The 17342-nt window shown below is 46.3% G+C and overlaps 1 protein-coding gene across 1 annotated transcript in view; it reads left to right on the top strand.

Annotated features, from left to right (window-relative positions):
* The first annotated feature begins 14624 nt into the window (after positions 1-14624).
* Positions 14625-17342, top strand: part of LMNB1 (lamin B1) — a 57436-nt gene continuing 54718 nt past the window's right edge. Inside the window, exon 1 of the mRNA XM_003782231.2 lies at positions 14625-15866. Within this exon, the coding sequence (XP_003782279.1) occupies positions 15028-15866 (839 nt within the window). The 5' untranslated portion in view covers positions 14625-15027. The remainder of the gene's footprint in view (positions 15867-17342) is intronic.

The raw sequence follows: 17342 nt of genomic DNA, 5'->3' as shown, positions 1-17342 counted from the left end.
TTTTTTTTTATGTGTTGCTGTAATAGTGGTTAGGATTTTATTGAGAATTTTTGTATTTATATTCATTAGTGAAATTTGTCTGAAATTCTCCTTTTTGGTTAGGTCTTTTCCTGGTTTTGGTATCAGGGTGATGTTTGCTTCATAGAATGTGTTGAGGAAGATCGCAGGTCAATTTACATTGGCCAAAATGTGGAACCAGCCTAAATGCCCTCTAACCCGGGAATGGTTTAACAAGCTGTGGTATATGTATACCATGGAATATTATGCAGCTACTAAAAAAATCTGGAGACGTTCTCCCTTTTGTATTAACCTGGATGGAGAAGGAACACATTCTTCTTAGTAAAGCATCCATCACAAGCACGAAGAAGCAAGAATCCAATGTATTCAATTCTAATATGAAGGCAATAGATGAGCTCATGCAAGGTGGGAGGAGTAGGGGAATGAGCAAGTGTGGAGAGGGAGAGGGGGTGTGAGAATGAGGCGCCATGGTATGTGACACATCTCTTGGGAGCTGGAAGCAATTATAAGAGGGACTTTATCTAACAAATGCAATCAGTGTAACCTAATTCTTTTTCTCAGTGAATCCCAAACAATAAAAAAAAGTATGCATTATTAAAATAATAGGTAATGTCTTTGCTCTCCAAATAGAAACTACATTTTCCTATTAAATACCTTTTGTAAGTCACAATGCTCTCTGGATTCTGATAACTCTATCTTCCTCAATATTTTTCTCATTCCCATCCCCCCAGAAAAATTACTTCTCTACCCAATTAAACTTGTGCTTCTAATTATTTAGAAAGTTGTATTATTAAAATAATTTAAGGTCTGGCTCAGCACCCACAGCTCGGTGGTTAGGGCGCCAGCCACATGTACTGGGGCTGGTGGTTTCGAACCTGGCCAGGGTCTGCTAAACAACAATAACAATAACAACAACAAAAATAGCCAGGCCTGTGGCAGGTGCCTGTACTCCCAGCTATTGGGAGGCTGAGGCAAGAGAATTGTTTAAGTCTAAGAGTTTGAGTTTGCTATGAGCTGTGACACCCTATGGAGGGTGACATAATTAGACTCTTGTCTCAAAAAAAAAATGTTTTTAGTCTCATAGTTTTGTGTTCATATTTATACCCTAATCTTTCCAAGATAAAAAGGGCAAAAGCCCTTTTTAAGTAATGTGTTTCACCCTTAACACCTGTTTTCATTACTCAAATACATCTTTCAAATCTGATCAAGTCATGGGCTTTAAAAAATATTCGATTGTGGCCAGGCATGGGGCTCACATCTGTAATCCTAGCAGTCTGGGAGGCTACTGTGGGAATATTGCTTAAGCTCAGGAGTTTAAAACCAGCCTGAGCAAAACCAAAAACCAGCAGGGTGGGCATTGTGGCATGCGTCTGTAGTCCCAGCTACTTAGGAGGCTGAGGCAAGAGGATTGCTTGTGCCCTTCAGTTTAAATTTACAGTCAGCTATGACACCATGGCACTCTAGGCTGGGGCAATGGAGTGAGACTCTGTCTCTAAAAAATAAATAAGTAAAAATAAATAAATAAATAAATAAACAATCTGATTGTATATAATTTCTGATGCCAAAAGAAATTACACAGGATTTACAGCATGGATGTAAAAAATGTGAGGTCCACAGAAAATTCAAAATTCAAGAAACAAATACGGTGGAAACTTAAAAAAAAAGCTTCAGAATACAAATCTTAAGAATTTTAAAATGTAATGTGTAATAGATTAGGATATGTTTTTATTTTTTTTTTAATTTATTTATTTTTTGGTACAGAGTCTATGTCGCCCTTGGTAGAGTGCTGTGGTGTCAGAGCTCACAGCAACCTCAAATTTGTGGGCTGAAGCCATTCTCTTGCCTCAGCCTCCCAAGTAGCTGGGACTACAGGAGCCTGCCACAACGCCCGGCTAGTTTTTTGTTACAGTTGTCATTCAGTGTTGTTTAGTTGGCCCAGTCATTGTTGTTTAACTGGCCCCAGCCGGGTGCGAACCCGACAGCCTGGGTGTATGTGGCTGGTGCCAAGCCTACATTTTCATTTTTTTATCATAGTAAAATTTATATATAGCAAAATACACAGATCTTAAGTATACAATTTAATCTTTTGATAACTTTGAATATTCAGGTACCATGACCCCAATAAAGATACAGAACATTCCTGTCATTCTAGAAAATTCCTTAATCCTCCCTTCCAATCAATCTTCGCTCCTGTAGGCAATCATTGTTCTAATTTCTTTCTTTCTTTCTTTTTTAGAGACAGAGTCTCACTTTGTCTCCCTTAGTACAGTGCCGTGGCATCACAGCTTGCAGCAACCTCCAACTCCTGGGCTTAGGTGATTCTTTTGCCTCAGCCTCCCGAGTAGCTGGGACTACAGGTGCCCGCCACAACGCCTGGCTACTTTTTTGTTGCAGTTTGGCTGGGGCCGGGCTTGAACCCACCACCCTTGGTATATGGGGCTGGCACCTTACCGACTGAGCCACAGGTGCTGCCCTGTTCTTAAATTATCTATGAATGAATCTTACAAAATGTTATTTTTCCTGGTTCTGTTGCTAAATGTAATGTTGGTTAAGTTTTACACATGTTGTTCATAGAGTCAAATGGAGGGATATGTCCAAATAGAACCGACCTGCCCAAATAGAATGTCCCACCCAGGAAAGAAGGAATGCTTCTGACCCCTTAAATCCCCATCACCTTAACCCACATGCCGACTTCCTTCTCCAGCTCGGCTCACCTGCACCCGAGTGGCATGAAGGCTGAGTTGCCCACACAGAGCCTGGACTCCGTTTTCTTTCATTTCACGTTTTAGAATAATCTTTTATTTTCTGTCTTTGACCTCTCAGTCGTATGTGTCTGTGGCTTATTCTTTTCACCTGCTGGGTTGTACTTGTACCACATCTATTTTTCTATTTTCCTGTTGATGAACCCTTACATGGTTTTCAGTGGAAAAACTTTCCTCTCTTAGCCTCTGCAGCAAGGTCTGAAAATTAAACTGACATGAGACAGACTGATAGGAGAAAAACATGCAAATTTTATTTAAATGTTTTACATGTACCGGGAGCCGAAAAAATGAAGCCTGAAGCTGGTAGGACTGAGAGTTTACACATGTGTTTAACAAAAGAAAGGTAAGTTTGTGGAGAAGTGACAGGCTTCAAGGGACGGTAAAGTGTGGAAAAGTGAGTAGAAAATGGGGGCATTAATTGAAAACAAGGATCATTTCAGTAGATTTGGGTAGGTGTATTTCAGTGTGAACTCCGAGTCTCTGACAAGATACTCTTCCTTCCTGGCACAGGGAGGACATCTTGCTCATTTTTACGACCTGCTTCTAGGTAGAACGCTGGAGAATAGAAACTCCTTCCTGCCCTAGCTGTTTCTCAGAGTCCTTCAGCTCAAAACACTACATCGAAGCGCATGTTCTGGGGTGGCATGCTCTGATCCCTTTCAGCTATTTTAAATAAAGCTACTATCAACTTCTTGTACAATTCCTCAGTGGACATATACTTGCTTTGTCTTGGGAGTGGAATTCCCGGAGCATAGGGTCTTTTACAGAGAACCCTCAGACGATTTCTGAAGTGGTTGTACTCTTTCACATGCCCATCAACAGTGTATACGAGTTTCAGCTCCACTAGGCACCTGTAGCTCAGCGGTTAGGGCACCAGTCATACATGCCACTGGAGGTGGTGGTGCAAATCCGGCCCGGGCCTGCCAAACAACAATGACAACTACAACCAAAAATACCCAGGTGTTGTGGTGGGCGCCCATAGTCCCAACTATCTGGGAGGCGGAGGCAAGAGAATCACTTAAGCCCCAAGAGTTTGAGGTGGTTGTGAGCTGTGATGCCATGGCCCTCTACCCCGGGAGACAAAGTGAGACTCCGTCTCAAAAAAAGTTTCAGCTGCTCCTCTGCTCCGTGTATAAGTGTGAATCAGAGAGCTCCCTATTTCCTTTCTAGTGTCATCTCTTTCCAGAGACTTCGATTGAATATTTTTGGTAGCATTAAATCCCAGGCATGGAGTGATTGAATTCTGGATAATTCTTGTCCAATTACTCAATATACACAAGTACAAATACTTCATACAAGATGTAGAGTCATCTTACTTTGTGTGATAATTTCATTCCTTAAAACTTGGGTGTAATGCTAATTGTTTTCGTTCAAATCATTTACTGGAATAAATCTCCCCATGTCAGGGTCTAACCCTCCTGGCAGGCTCTTCCCTTCTGTTGTCCTTGCCTGAAGTGATGTCTTCCTTCTCTAAATTTTAGCAGGTCCAGTGATTTGACACTCTTTGGGGCCTTCATAATTTATGGCTCGATTGCTTAACCTATTCACATGTAAATATTTCTTTCTTTCTTTCTTTTTTTTTTTTTTTTGAGACAGAGTCTCACTCTGTTGTCCTAGGCTAGAGTGCCCTGGCATCACAGATCCCAGCAACCTCAAACTCTTGGGCTCAAGTGATCAATCAGCCTCAGCTTCTCAAGTAGCTGGGACTATAGGCATTTGCCACAACGCCCAGTTAATTGTTTTTTTGTTTTTTTTTTTTGCAGTTTGGCTGAGGCCAGGTTCGAACCTGCCACCCTTGGTATATGGCGCTGGCGCCCTACCCACTGAGCCACAGGCACCGCCCCAGCTAATTTTTCTATTTTAATAGAGATAGGGTCTCACTCCTGCTCTGTCTGGTCTTGAATTCCTGAACTCCACTGGTTCACCCCCCCCCTTGGCCTCCAGGGCGCAAGGATTCCAGGTGTGAGGCCCTGAGCTTGGCCTACATAAGTATATTTCCTTTTCCTATAAAGACCCTTCAATGAGAGAAGGAACCATATCTTATACCTTAATGAAATCGCAAAGCATTCCGGGCAGTGCCTTACACAGAGTTTCTCAACAAAATTTTCTACTTAATTGGTTTTCTATTTTTGTTTTGCTTTAGGCAAGGCATAACTGTTATTTTTATGATTCAACATAAGTAATCTATTTGTCTTAATGAATGGTAATTTCCTCACTTTTCCATTTTTCAGCACTAATGTAAAGCCAGGGCTAAGTTAAGATTGTTGACTAAGGCCTCTTGCTGTGGCTCATGCCTGTTATCTAGCAGCCTGTTATCTAGCAGTCTGGGAGGCTGAGGCAAGTGAATCTCCTGAGATCAGGAGTTTGAGATCAGCCTGAGCAAGAGCAATACTCTCATCTCTACTAAAAATAGAAAAACTAGCTGGGTTTTGTGGCAGTTGCCTGTAGTCCCAGGTATTCAGGAGATTAAGGCCAGAGGATTGCTTGAACCCAAGGATTAGGGGTTGCTGTGAGCTATGACATGAAGCCATGGCACTTTACCCCAGGAAACAGACTGAGATTCTTTTTTTTTTTTTGAGGCAGAGTCTCACTGTGTCACCCTCAGTAGAATGTGGTGGCATCACAGTTCATAGTAACCTCTTACTCGGGGGTTAAGTGATTCTCTTGCCTCAGCCTCCCAAGTAGCTGGGACTACAGGCGCCCTCCACAACACATGGCTATTATTTTGTTGCAGTTGTCATTGTTGTTTAGCAGGCCCAGGCGGGGTTTGAACCCATTTGCCTATGTGTATGTGGCTGGTGCCCTAACCACTGAGCTATGGGTGCTGAGCCAGAGTGAGAGTCTTGTCTCAAAAAAAAAAAAGAAAAGAAAAAGGAAAAGATTGTTGACTAAAATCTACTTATCTTACCACTTTAGTTGATTACTAGTATAAAGCACCCCCTATATTATAGTGGTTTGGTTTGGTCTATTGTGGTTTGAAATAAAAAATACTCCATAAGGAGATAGAGATTCCATCCTCTAATTCTCCCTAGAGCAGTGGTTCTCAACCTGTGGATCAGGACCCCTTTTTAACAATGAAAATACACTGTGGCATTAGGAAGGTTGAGAACCAATGCACCAGGGGCTTCTGCTTGCCATGTGCAGGTCTCCAGAAGACACTAAATCCATTTGCCAGTCCCCAGGGGGCTGACATTCTCAGAAGCCCAGCTCAAGATCATCTTGTCTGCTCCCTTCTCCCTGACACAGACACCTGCCTGGTCCTTGGTGTTCCTGCACTACTTTGTTCATGTCTTTTTAGCACTTGGCACTCAGAGACATGATTTATTATCCACATGTTTGCCTGCTGTAACTGGATAGTTGAGCAGGGAGCATGTACCTGAGTCATTCATTCTTTACTTGGCACGTAGTAAGCACTCAACAAATACTTGTTGAATAAGTGTATGGACTAACGAATGAACAAATGGGTATGACTTTTTAGGTATCCTTAAAATATCCTTTTCAGGTATCATTAAAAGTAAAGAATTTCTATGTTAGCTTTGTTTTTTTTTAGAGACAGAGTCTCACTTTGTCACCCTTGGTAGAGTGCTGTGGCATCACAACTCACAGCAACCTCCAGCTCTTGGGCTTAGGCAAGTCTCTTGTCTCAGCCTCACAAGAAGCTGGGACCACAGGTGCCCGCCACAATGCCCAGCTATTTTTTGTTGCAGTTTGGCTGGGGCCGGCCTGCCACCCTTAGTGTATGGGGCTGGCGCCCTACTCACTGAGCCACACACACCATGTTTTTTTTTCGAGACAGAATCTCAAGCTGTCACCCTGGGTAGAGTACTGTGGTGTCACAGCTCACAGCAACCTCCAACTTGGACTTGAGCCATCCTTGCCTTAGTTTTTCTATTTTTAGTAGAGATGGGGGGTGGGGGGTGTGTGTCTCACTTTTGGTCAGGCTGGTCTTGAACTCTTGAGCTCAAGCAATCCACCTGCCTCTGCCTCTCAGGGTGCTAGGGTTATAGGCGTGAGCTACAGAGCCTGGCCTTTTTTTTTTTTTAAGTATGCAAATCTCTGGAGAATTTTAGGTCAGAAAAGACTACTTAGTTTAATTCTCTTACTCAGGACCCATGAGGTAGTTACACAGTATCTTGCTTTTCTTTGTCCAGCATCCCCTTATCCCTTGTTGGTATGAACGCCTTATACTTGTGGGAATTGCGCATGGTTTGCTGAAGCCAGCGTAGACTTGACTTTCCCCCACCACTGCCTATTAAGAAGGTGGCATTTGGCCTCGGCCTGGGGAGTCAGAGCACATTCTATCCCTGGACACAATAATCAGTTAAGGGCTGGACACTTGACCCACAGGAGCAAACCAGTTTTCCAGAGTTTGTTATATCGTGGGCCACTAGGAGAATTTAGGCTACAAGGCGGAAACCATCTTTCCTATCTTGCGGAGAGAGCTTATGATGGAATAAAACCTACAAATGGAGAGAAGCAATGATGAAGCGGCTGGGCCTCTAGTCTAGATGCCAACACACCTGGATCCAGAGGCGCCTTGCAGTCTTCCACTGGCGTGGACTAGTTTAGGTTTGTATACCTGTCAAGTTTACAAGTTAAACTTGTATACAAGTTTAATACCTGTCAGGTTTCTCCTCCTCCTCGTCCTATCCGAGGTTGATTCCAAGTCTTCGGATATGTTTAACTATACGGATTGCTACTTGCCTTTGTCCTGCTCTGTCTCCATTCTGGGTTGGTGCACTGTTAGGACACATACTGGTTTTTGTCCGTGGTTCCTGGCTCCTACCTCCCATAGTCTTAGTTATGATGTTGGGTGTGTAAGGCCTCAGGAGCAGGCCTCAGAAAATAGAATCTTTCTGGTCTTCTCCAGCTCTTCTTTCACTGCCTCAAAGCAGAACTCTAATCTTCCGTTTCCTTTCTGACCGTGAGTCATAAAACCCTCAATCCAGAGAGGGTCCCATCCCATGCCCTGGGGGTGGCATGGTTGTCTGTAAAAACCCAAAGGACTTGGTTCAGAGAGCTCCCAGATAGCTGAAGATGTGTAGGCTCCTGGATGGTAGCGCCTCAGCAGGGCACGTGGACCCCTTCCCCATACCTTGCCATACAGATCTCTTTATCTGTGTCCTTTGTAATATCCTTAATAATAAACCAGGAATCATGTTTTCCTCAGTTCTGTGAGCTGTTCCAGCAAATTAATCAAAACCACAGAAGGGTTTGTAGGAGCCCCAACTTGAAGCTGGTCAGTCAAGAGTTCTGGAAGCCTGGACTAGCAACTGGCATCTATCAGGGGACAGTTTTGGACACTGAACCCTCCCTCTGTAGGACGTAATGCTATCTCCGGGCACACAGTGTCAGAACTGAATTAGAAAGCACGCAGCCGGTGCCACTGCTTTGGTGTATGGGGAAAATCCCCCACATTTGACCACAGAAGTTAGGTCTTTCCCTGTGATGATAATTCTTGTGGTGTGAGAACAGAGGAAAAATATGGCTTGAGTGCTTTCCCAAATCAGTTGGCTTTCTCTGATCACGGTGCTGATCCAGGACAGGTGGCTCCCAAGCCAGCTCGGTGCAGCTGAGGAACAGACCTGCCGTCTCAGCCTTGGTGGTGTTGGTGCAGTGGCAGCTGCTGCAGAGTAGGCAAGGGGTGGGGGTACCCCCTGCAGGAGGCTCCAGTAGCCAGAGGGACCAGACCAGACAATTGCTGGGGAGATACCAGCACCTTAGGTCTCCCTTCCCTTGCACTTGTGGGAACAGGGAACCCCCCACCCCCCATTTCTTAGGCCTGGTCAATTTCATGTAAGTTTCCTAGGCCTGGGAAAGAAAGGGATTGTAGCCTTTCATTGAGTGGGAAAGAAAGGGATTGTAGCCTTTCATTGAGTGGGAAAGAAAGGGATTGTAGCCTTTCATTCACAGAGTCCGGCTAACTGTAACTACAGAGGACCCCTGCAACCATATATAAACCCTTGGACAAAGAGCCTGGAGAGACAGAGAAGGAGAGAGAGAGTTTTCCCTGGACTTAGTTTTTCTCTGCCAGGAGCTTTGGTGTTTTTTGTATCCTTTTCTGCAAATAAATCCTGTCTTACCACTGATCTGTGGTCCATAGAGTCATTCTTTGAATCACTGAGACCAAGGACATACTGAAGATGAAATTCCGGTATCAGTGCTTGAGTGTCTTGGTCTCGGTCATGTCTGTTGTCAGTGCTTATGCTGAGTTGTCTGTAATCCCGCCATGCCTCAAGTGGCCCGTCTAGCCAGGTCAGCCTGTACCATCCCTGTCCCAATCACTCATTCCCATCTGCTGGCTGTCCTTAGGCACTCTACACACTACTTACGGGCATAGGGAAGATGTATTAGTCAGGGTTCCCCAAAGAAAAGAGCCAGTAGGATATATAGGGTGTGTGTGTGTGTGTGTGACACAAAGAGAGAGAGAGAGAGAAGGAACTGGTTCACAGAATTATGGAGGCTGGCAAGTCCTAAATGTGTGGGGTAGGCTTACCAGGCGGGAGGTCCAGGAAAAGCTGACATTGCAGTTCAAGTCAGAAGGCTGTCTGCTGCTAGAACTTTCTCTTGCTTGAGTGGGGGATCAGCCTTTCATTCTATTCGGGCCTTCAACTGATTGGATGAGGCCCCCACAATATGGAAGACAATCTGCTTTACTCCAAATCCAGTAATTCCCTCCGAGAAACACCAAGAATAATAGTTGACAACATATCTAGCACTGTGACCCAGTGAAATTGATACATCCTAACAGAAGTTTAGGCTTTTCTGCACTCTGTCCCTGATGCCTACTGCTGCCATCTTTTTGAGGCTGCTGAGTCTTCCACAGCTGTAGAGAAGGCTGCTTTTAGATTTTGCTCTACTGCACCATGTTGTAGGAAACAGGAGACTTGTCTGGGAGGCACAAATCTCAACTTTGAACACTTAACCCCTACCCTGCACTCAGCCCAGATGTGGGACAAAGGACAATGCATGTCACAGTGCATCTGGCTTCAAACTTTCTCCCCAACCAGGAGGCTTTTATTGGGGCTTAGGTGGAAGGAGTGGGAAGATGATGGCATATAGGGAACTGGTTTAACAAGGTTGCCTTTCTTTTAAATCTTTTCTCATGACTGTATCAGAGCTATTGAATGAAATTAACAGCAGAGAACAGGTGGGTATGCTTGTCTTTAGCCCTGGCCCCTGACACCCCCAAATTGTGGCAATTGGTAAAAAAGATAAGAATGCACTGACACCTGGTTGAAACTTTATTCTCTTGTTTCACCATGTCAGCTATGCAAATATTCTACTTTCTTCTTCCTTTCCTTTCTTCAACTCAGCTGTGGGGTAACAGTCCCCTTCCTTTTTCAGATTGACCCTAAACACTAAGTCTTTTTTTGAGACAGAGCCGCAAGCTGTCGCCCTGGGTAGAGTGCTGTAGCATCACAGTTCACAGCAACCTCCAACTCCTGGGCTCAAGCTATTCTCCTGCCTCTGCCTCCCAAGTAGCTGGGACTACAGGTGCCCGCCACAATGCCCAGCTAGTTTTTGGTTGTAGCCGTCATTGTTGTTTGGCAGCCCAGGCTAGATTCGAACCCACCAGTTCAGGTGTATGTGGCTGGCTCACTAAGTCTTATGGGGGAATTTCAGGCAACATTAGAGGGGAAGCTGATGGGGAGGATATGTTAGGTGAGAAGAATCTAATCTCGATGGTCAAAGAAGTAAATTGATAAATTAAAATGTTATTAGGTAGGAAAGCTGTACATTGGGATGAAAAAAGTGACTGACTAAAGACTGATCATAAAAAAGAAAACCCATAACTCCTTGAGCTGGATCAATTCCAAAGAGAGCAGAAACAGAGGAATGATGTGTAACCTTATACTTTGACACCAATCTTTATTGCTATTTTTTTTTACCACTCCAAAAGTAAAATTGTAGACTATGGAGTGAAGGGTTATGTCTTTGTAAGACAAAAACTTAAAAATCAGAGGTGCAAGTGGCAGGTTTAAGAAATTCTTTAAAATATCTTTTAAAAAATTAAAAACAAAATCTTGGCTTGGTGCCTGTAGCTCAGTGGTTAGGGCACTGGCCACATATACTAGGGCTGGTGGGTTTGAATCTGGCCCGGGCCTGCTAAAAACAAGAATGACAACTACAAAAAAAAAAAAATAGCTGAGTGTATGGCAGGCACCTGTGGTCCCAGCTACTTGGAGGCTGAGGCAAGAGAATGGCTTAAGCCCAAGAGTTTGAGGTTGCTGTGAGCTGTGAAGCCACAGCACTCTACCAAGGGCAACATTGTGATACTCTGTCTGAAAAAAATAAAAATAAACCTTACAAGTAATTTAAAGTGGAATGGTGTTATGATCATATTTTGGCATGAATGAAACCTAAAATGCAAGAGTGCAGCTTGCTCTTTCTTTCTGACTGAGCCAAAGGCTATCCATCAATAAAATGGAACTACTGAATTAAAAGAAAATGACTCCCCTAATCCTACTACTGCTAAATGCCCAGATCTTTACAAGCACATTTGGAAAATAAGTTTGAGTAGTATATAAACTTCCAGTGGGCTTGTTATAAGAACAATCCTATTAAAGATGAACATATTTTATTTTTTTTACTTTTTTGAGACAGAGCCTCAAGCTGTCGCCCTGGGTAGAGTGCCATAGCGTCACAGCTCAAAGCAACCTCCAACTCCTGGGCTCAAGTGATTCTCCTGCCTCTACCTTCCAAGTAGCTGGGACTACAGGCGCTTGCCACAATAGCCCAGCCACTTTTTGCTTGCAGCTGTCACTGTTGTTTGGTGGGCCTGGGCTGGATTCGAACCCGCCAGCTCAGGTGTATGTGGCTGGTGCCTTAGCCACTTGAGCCACAGGCGCTGAGCCAAAGATGAACATATCTTAAAATTCCTAGTTTTATTTTTAAACACAAAAATCAAAATTGAGTTGGAAAATTTCTGGATAGTCACCAGATCTTCTGGAACATGATTTATTCCTTATACTTTTATGACATGTGGAGACAGTATCAATTTTGCAAAGTATATTAAGTGAAACAACCTTGCCCAGCAGAAGTCTATGTATTCATTTTTTCATTCATTCATTCAGCAAACATACTGAAGAGATACCATTTAGCAATTTTTTTGTTTCATTTTGTACTGCAGGCTTAGATACCCCATTTGCTTGCAATATATACTCAGCTGTCTGCCAGCTGTCATTCTCCTTTGCTGGGACAAAAGTGGGTTACTGCTAGCTGGTATTCTCTCCTCCCCACTCCCTGTCTTCCTACTCCCGTCCTAGTCTGGCCACTTCTACCCAGATCTGGTAGGTATAGTATAGATTTCTGTCCCAGATCCAAATGTCTTATGAAAGGAGGACAAATATCAATAAATTTCTCTCTGTGTAGTGAACTATGCATTGTAGGAGTATGGAAGAGGGAAACAATTGCTTGGAATGTCGAAGTTAGATGGGATAAGGCCTAAAGAACATGTACGTGCCCTGACAAGTCAATGAAGGGACAGCAAAAACCAGGCAGGACATATGAAATCACCACTATCCTAGAAAATGCAGTTGTTACCAAACTTACAAAGAATTTGTTAGTTCTCTTCAAATTCTCTAGGGGAAGCTTGAGAGGTGATGAAATTTCAAGAACTATTTAAATGAAAAGGGCTGGACAAACTTATAAGAGCATGCAAGAATGGGGAAAAAATAGGCCATAATCCAGCTACAGAAATAGGTACGGGAAAACCCCAGAGAATAAGGGAAGTGTACATTTGGTGAAGTACCCAACAAGAATGCACACAATTGCTTAATTCGAAGGGTAAGAAATTTTTCTATTCTTTTTGATTGCTTTGATTGGAGACACTTGATGACCACTAGTAAGAGCTACTAGTCATCACATAGCATATGTCTAACACATTGCATATATTATTTTGTATAAATCTTTTTTTTTTTTTTTGAGACAGAGTCTCACTATGTTGCCCTTGGTAGAGTGCTGTGGTGTCACAGCTCACAGCAACCTCAAACTCTTGTGCTTAAGTGATTCTCTTGCCTCAGCCTCCCAAGTAGCTGAGACCACAGACGCCTACCACCATGCCTGGCTATTTTTTGGTTGTAGTTGTCATTGTCATTTGGCAGGCCCGGGCTGGCGCCCTAGCCGCTTTGAGCTACTGGAGCCGAGCCTATTTTATATAAATCTTTACAAACTCCCTGCAAGGTAGGAATAATTCCCACTTTCTCAAGTGGAAGTTATCTTTAAAGTGATGTAGCTATCAATAGTGAATCCTCAACTGTTGACTACAACATATTTATTGTTTCAGATAAGAAGATGTCATGTGAATCTCCTCAAAGAGTTTTAAGATTGAGTGACTCTTACCAAGAGAAAGCTTCATAGGGTTGACAACAGTAGAAACCATTGCTGAAATCATGTCCCACACAGTCTTGAAACTTCAAAAAAGGCAGGGAATAGTAAAAATAAATAATTTAAAATTTTTCCAAATTTTTTTTAAAGATTGAGGGAAAGGAGAGTAAGGAATGAAAACCTTAAGGGCAGTGGATTGAGTGTATGATCCATCACAGTGGAAAGCCCCAGTGAGTGAGAGCATACAGATTTACATTCCAATCCTGATTCCACAGCCTTGGACCCAGCCCTCACCTTCTTTAGGCCTCATTTCCTCCTCAGTAATTTTTTGCTTTTGGAGAGGTGAGGGTCTTGTTATGTTGCCCAGGCTGGCCTCCAACTCCTGGGCTCAAGGAATCCTCCTGCCTCAGTCTCCCTATCTGCTGGGATATGCCACTGTGAATACCAGAGATATGAATTTTTAAGATTTTTTTAAAGTTAGTAAGATTATCTGAATATTTAAATTAAAATGAGAGCTTTTCAATTCTTTAATTCCCAAGGAGGTTAAGGAAGAAAGTATTATAGAAAACAGGGCAGGAAATGGAACCACCAATAGAAGGAGAGTATCATCATTCAGAATGCCAGAAATTCCCGGAGGATGACTTTGCAGCCCAGGGCTTTTCACTGATTCTCACCATACATGACTTGATTAATAGCTAAAGAACATCCTGGTCTCCATTCCTGCCATTAAGATAACTAACCTTTAATTAGCGATACATTCCTTATAGGTGGTGAGGTGGCCATCCAGTTAAGGTTATAGTTGAGGGCCAGACTCTCCAGGCAATTAGAACCCTGGGTTCAAAGGCAGTCCTGTCGCCTGCAAGGTGGCCTCCAGGGAGTTCACCTATAAAATGGATGCATTTTCTAACAGAGATGATCCAGTGCCCACACCAATGCGCGGTTGTCAAGATGATGGATAATCCATGAAAAATCCAAGAGCAGGGTACGTAGTAAGTCCCAACAAATGCTAGCCTAAAAATTAAAAAAGCATTTCAGGGGGATTAATAGACTTATTAGAATTAGCTGCCAAGTGACATCTTTGGGGCCCCCTTTTAAAGCAAAAACTAATTTCAATTTAAGTTTTCACAAATTCACATTTTTATGCATCTGATTTTAATGAAGTATGACCACAGTTTATGCTATTTACTTACACAGTCCTATCTTACTCATAACATCGGTGAGCCGTTTTTGATTTTACAAACTCCTAAACTGTCAACAAACAGATTGGGACAGCCCAACAGCCTGATTTAAAATCAGAGATGCTGGTTTTTCTGTGATAAGTTCTCGGTCGGCTTCAAAACACATTCTCTTCATCTCATTGAAGGGAGCGTTTCACCAACACCGTTTTCCGTCCGAGAGAAACACAGACTTGTGCTTGGAACTAGCAAGCGGCGAGTTGGAACCTCAGACTCGCGTGCCCATTACGTAACTCCACGGGCGCCGGGGCCAGGAGGCCAGATCCCCGAGCCCCCCCGCGGGGCGAGGGCTTAGGTTACCACACCGCGGTCCTCCAGGCCACGGCAAGTTTCGCCACTGGCTGTTCGGGACGTTTACTTTTGAATTTCCCTGAACCGCCGGGTGTGGACCGTGGCGCAGACCCGCCCCGGAAACCTCCGGGCTCCTTCCCGCCACTCGCAGGCCGGGCCCCTCTAGGGGGTCCCCACGGGGCGGCAGGAGGGCCCGAAGGGCGCGGCAGCGGGACCGCAGTCCCGGCCGCCCCTCCCGGCTGCCCGGGTTCCGACCCGGCCACGCCCAGCCGCGCGCGCCGCGCAGACGGTTGCCCGAGGGCTCGATTTTAAATTCACAGACCCGGCCCCTCAGCAGCAGGAGCGCGTAGTCCGCTCCCCATTGGCCGGTGGCGGTCACGTGGGCGCCCGCCATGTTGGGGTGTGCGGCGCGGCAGCCCGCGCCACCTCCGCCCCCAGCGGCTAGACTCCAGCCCGCCCCTCGCGGCCCTCCTCCCCCAGAGCCCGCCGCTCGGCGCAGCCTGAGAGGAAACAAAGTGCTGAGGGCAGGAGACTCCGCGGCGACGGCGGCGGCGCGCACCCTGCTCGGCTTCCCGGTCACCCTCGCCTCTCACCTTCCCGCGCGCGTGTCTGTGTGTGTGTGTGTGTGTGTTTTCTTACAAAGGACATTTTACGATCGGCTGATTGATTCGCGATCCTCCTCCTTTGCCCTTTGTGCTGTAACCCCGCTCCCGCCATCCCAGGTGCTTTTCCGCTCCTCCCATTGCCGGCCTCTGCGCGCGAGCGCAGGTGACCGGTTTGTGCCTTTGGTCCCCGTTTCGTCCCAGGGCTGCTCACGGCCTCGCCGCCCCACTCCCCGCCGGCCGCCTCCGCCGATCGTCCCGCCGCCCGCCATGGCGACCGCGACCCCCGTGCCGCCGGGGGGCGGCAGCCGCACTGGCGGCCCCTCCACGCCGCTGAGCCCCACGCGGCTGTCGCGGCTGCAGGAGAAGGAGGAGCTGCGCGAGCTCAACGACCGACTGGCGGTGTACATCGACAAGGTGCGCAGCCTGGAGACGGAGAACAGCGCGCTGCAGCTGCAGGTGACAGAGCGAGAGGAGGTGCGCGGCCGCGAGCTCACCGGCCTCAAGGCGCTCTACGAGACCGAGCTGGCCGACGCGCGACGCGCGCTCGACGACACGGCCCGCGAGCGCGCCAAGCTGCAGATCGAGCTGGGCAAGTTCAAGGCCGAGCACGACCAGCTGCTCCTCAAGTGAGTGGTCGCTGGCGGTCGCGTTAGCGCCCGCCGGGAGGGGCGGGGGCAGAGTACAGGCACCCCGGGGGTCCTGCCCCGGGAAGGGAGAGCCGGGGCCTGGGCGCCCTTGTGCTTGGGAAGGTCTCCATCTCCGGAAAGGGGAAAGAATCTAGGGTTCATAGCTGGGTGGGGGTCGCGGAGGCGGCTGGAGTTGTGGCAGTGGGGGGCCGTGATGCCCACGTCTAGGTTCTGGACACCCGGCAGGCCCACGGGAAGTGCGCGCCTGGGACGGCCGAGCAGGGGCGCCGGCTTCGGACCCCGGCTCCGGGGATCCAGAAGGGCTCTCGCGTGCGGAGAGGCGGCGCGGTGGCCCCGCAGGCCCCAGGTGCGTGGTGCTGGAGCCCGAGCGCGCGCTCGAGTGCGCGCCCTGGTTTCCGGCCGTCCTGAGACAAAGCGTCTGGCGGATTTGCGGTGCCGGGATGGCCTGCCTGGGAAGACGATTTGCCCGCCTCAAGAATGAATGAGCTCTGAGCGGGCGGAGGGAGGAAGGGGAGGGACCGGCCCGGAGCGTCGGCGTCCCGGAGGTGGTGGGGAGGGTTGTCCGGCTTTGGCGCGCTCAGTTTTGGCCCTGTGACACTTGGCGCTGGTTCTGCGCCTGCCTTGGGCGGGGAGGGAGAGGAGGGGCTTGAAGTGCGCGCCTCCTGCCTGCCCTAGAAGAGATAGATTTTTCAGATGTTTATGTTGCTCTTGGGAAAGGTGTCCTTTTTTGCCAGGACAGGCGCGCGGCCCTGGGTGCTTCTGCGCATGGAATTCTGAAAGCTGGGTTTGTGCACGTCGAGTCACGAATCACCCCTCGGGCAGCTGTCCCCCTACCAGCTTTTACCTCTGCGTAATATAGTCGGTTTTTCGGGTAGAGAGGCTGCTTAGCCTCCACGCCTGTCCTTTTGCTGACAGTAAGCAAATGTTGAGTATTTCATCGAGGGAGAGCTTGTAATTATCATTTCACCTAAGAGGGTGTGAGTTTTCAGTCCAGGGCAACAGGATAAACTCGTACATCTTTGCTGATCTTTCCTAGACTTTCTGATAAGCAGAAATGGTGTAATTGTCATCATAGGCAGTGAGTATTGAAATCATGCTTTAGAGATTTGCTAATGTTTGGATCCTGCATTCGTGGTGTCCATTGTCACTGCAAGTTGAAAGTTTTAGAGGGACCTTATTCTGGCTTTGACTCTGATTTTCCCTGGGTGTTTTTCGTCTTCATCTGTGTGAATGTCTCTGTCCCAGTACCTATGCGATTTTGTGTGTGTGTTGTCTGTGTGTGTTTTTCCACTTACCCTTCCTTATCAAATATTTTTAAAACTGTTCATAAAATTACAGTGGTAAACATGAAGAAGTATATGCTGGCTTATAATGAAAAATGAAAAGTCCTTTCCTGGAGACAGTCATAATTATCCCTTCTTATTTCCTGGAATATTTAATTCTTTTTTTTTTTTT

The sequence above is a fragment of the Otolemur garnettii genome, unplaced genomic scaffold (assembly GCF_000181295.1).
Source record: "Otolemur garnettii isolate 467f Iridium unplaced genomic scaffold, OtoGar3 scaffold00003, whole genome shotgun sequence".
NCBI lineage: Eukaryota > Metazoa > Chordata > Mammalia > Primates > Galagidae > Otolemur > Otolemur garnettii.
The sequence above is the reverse complement of the archived record's forward strand: the minus strand, read 5'-3'. Positions and strand labels throughout refer to the sequence as shown.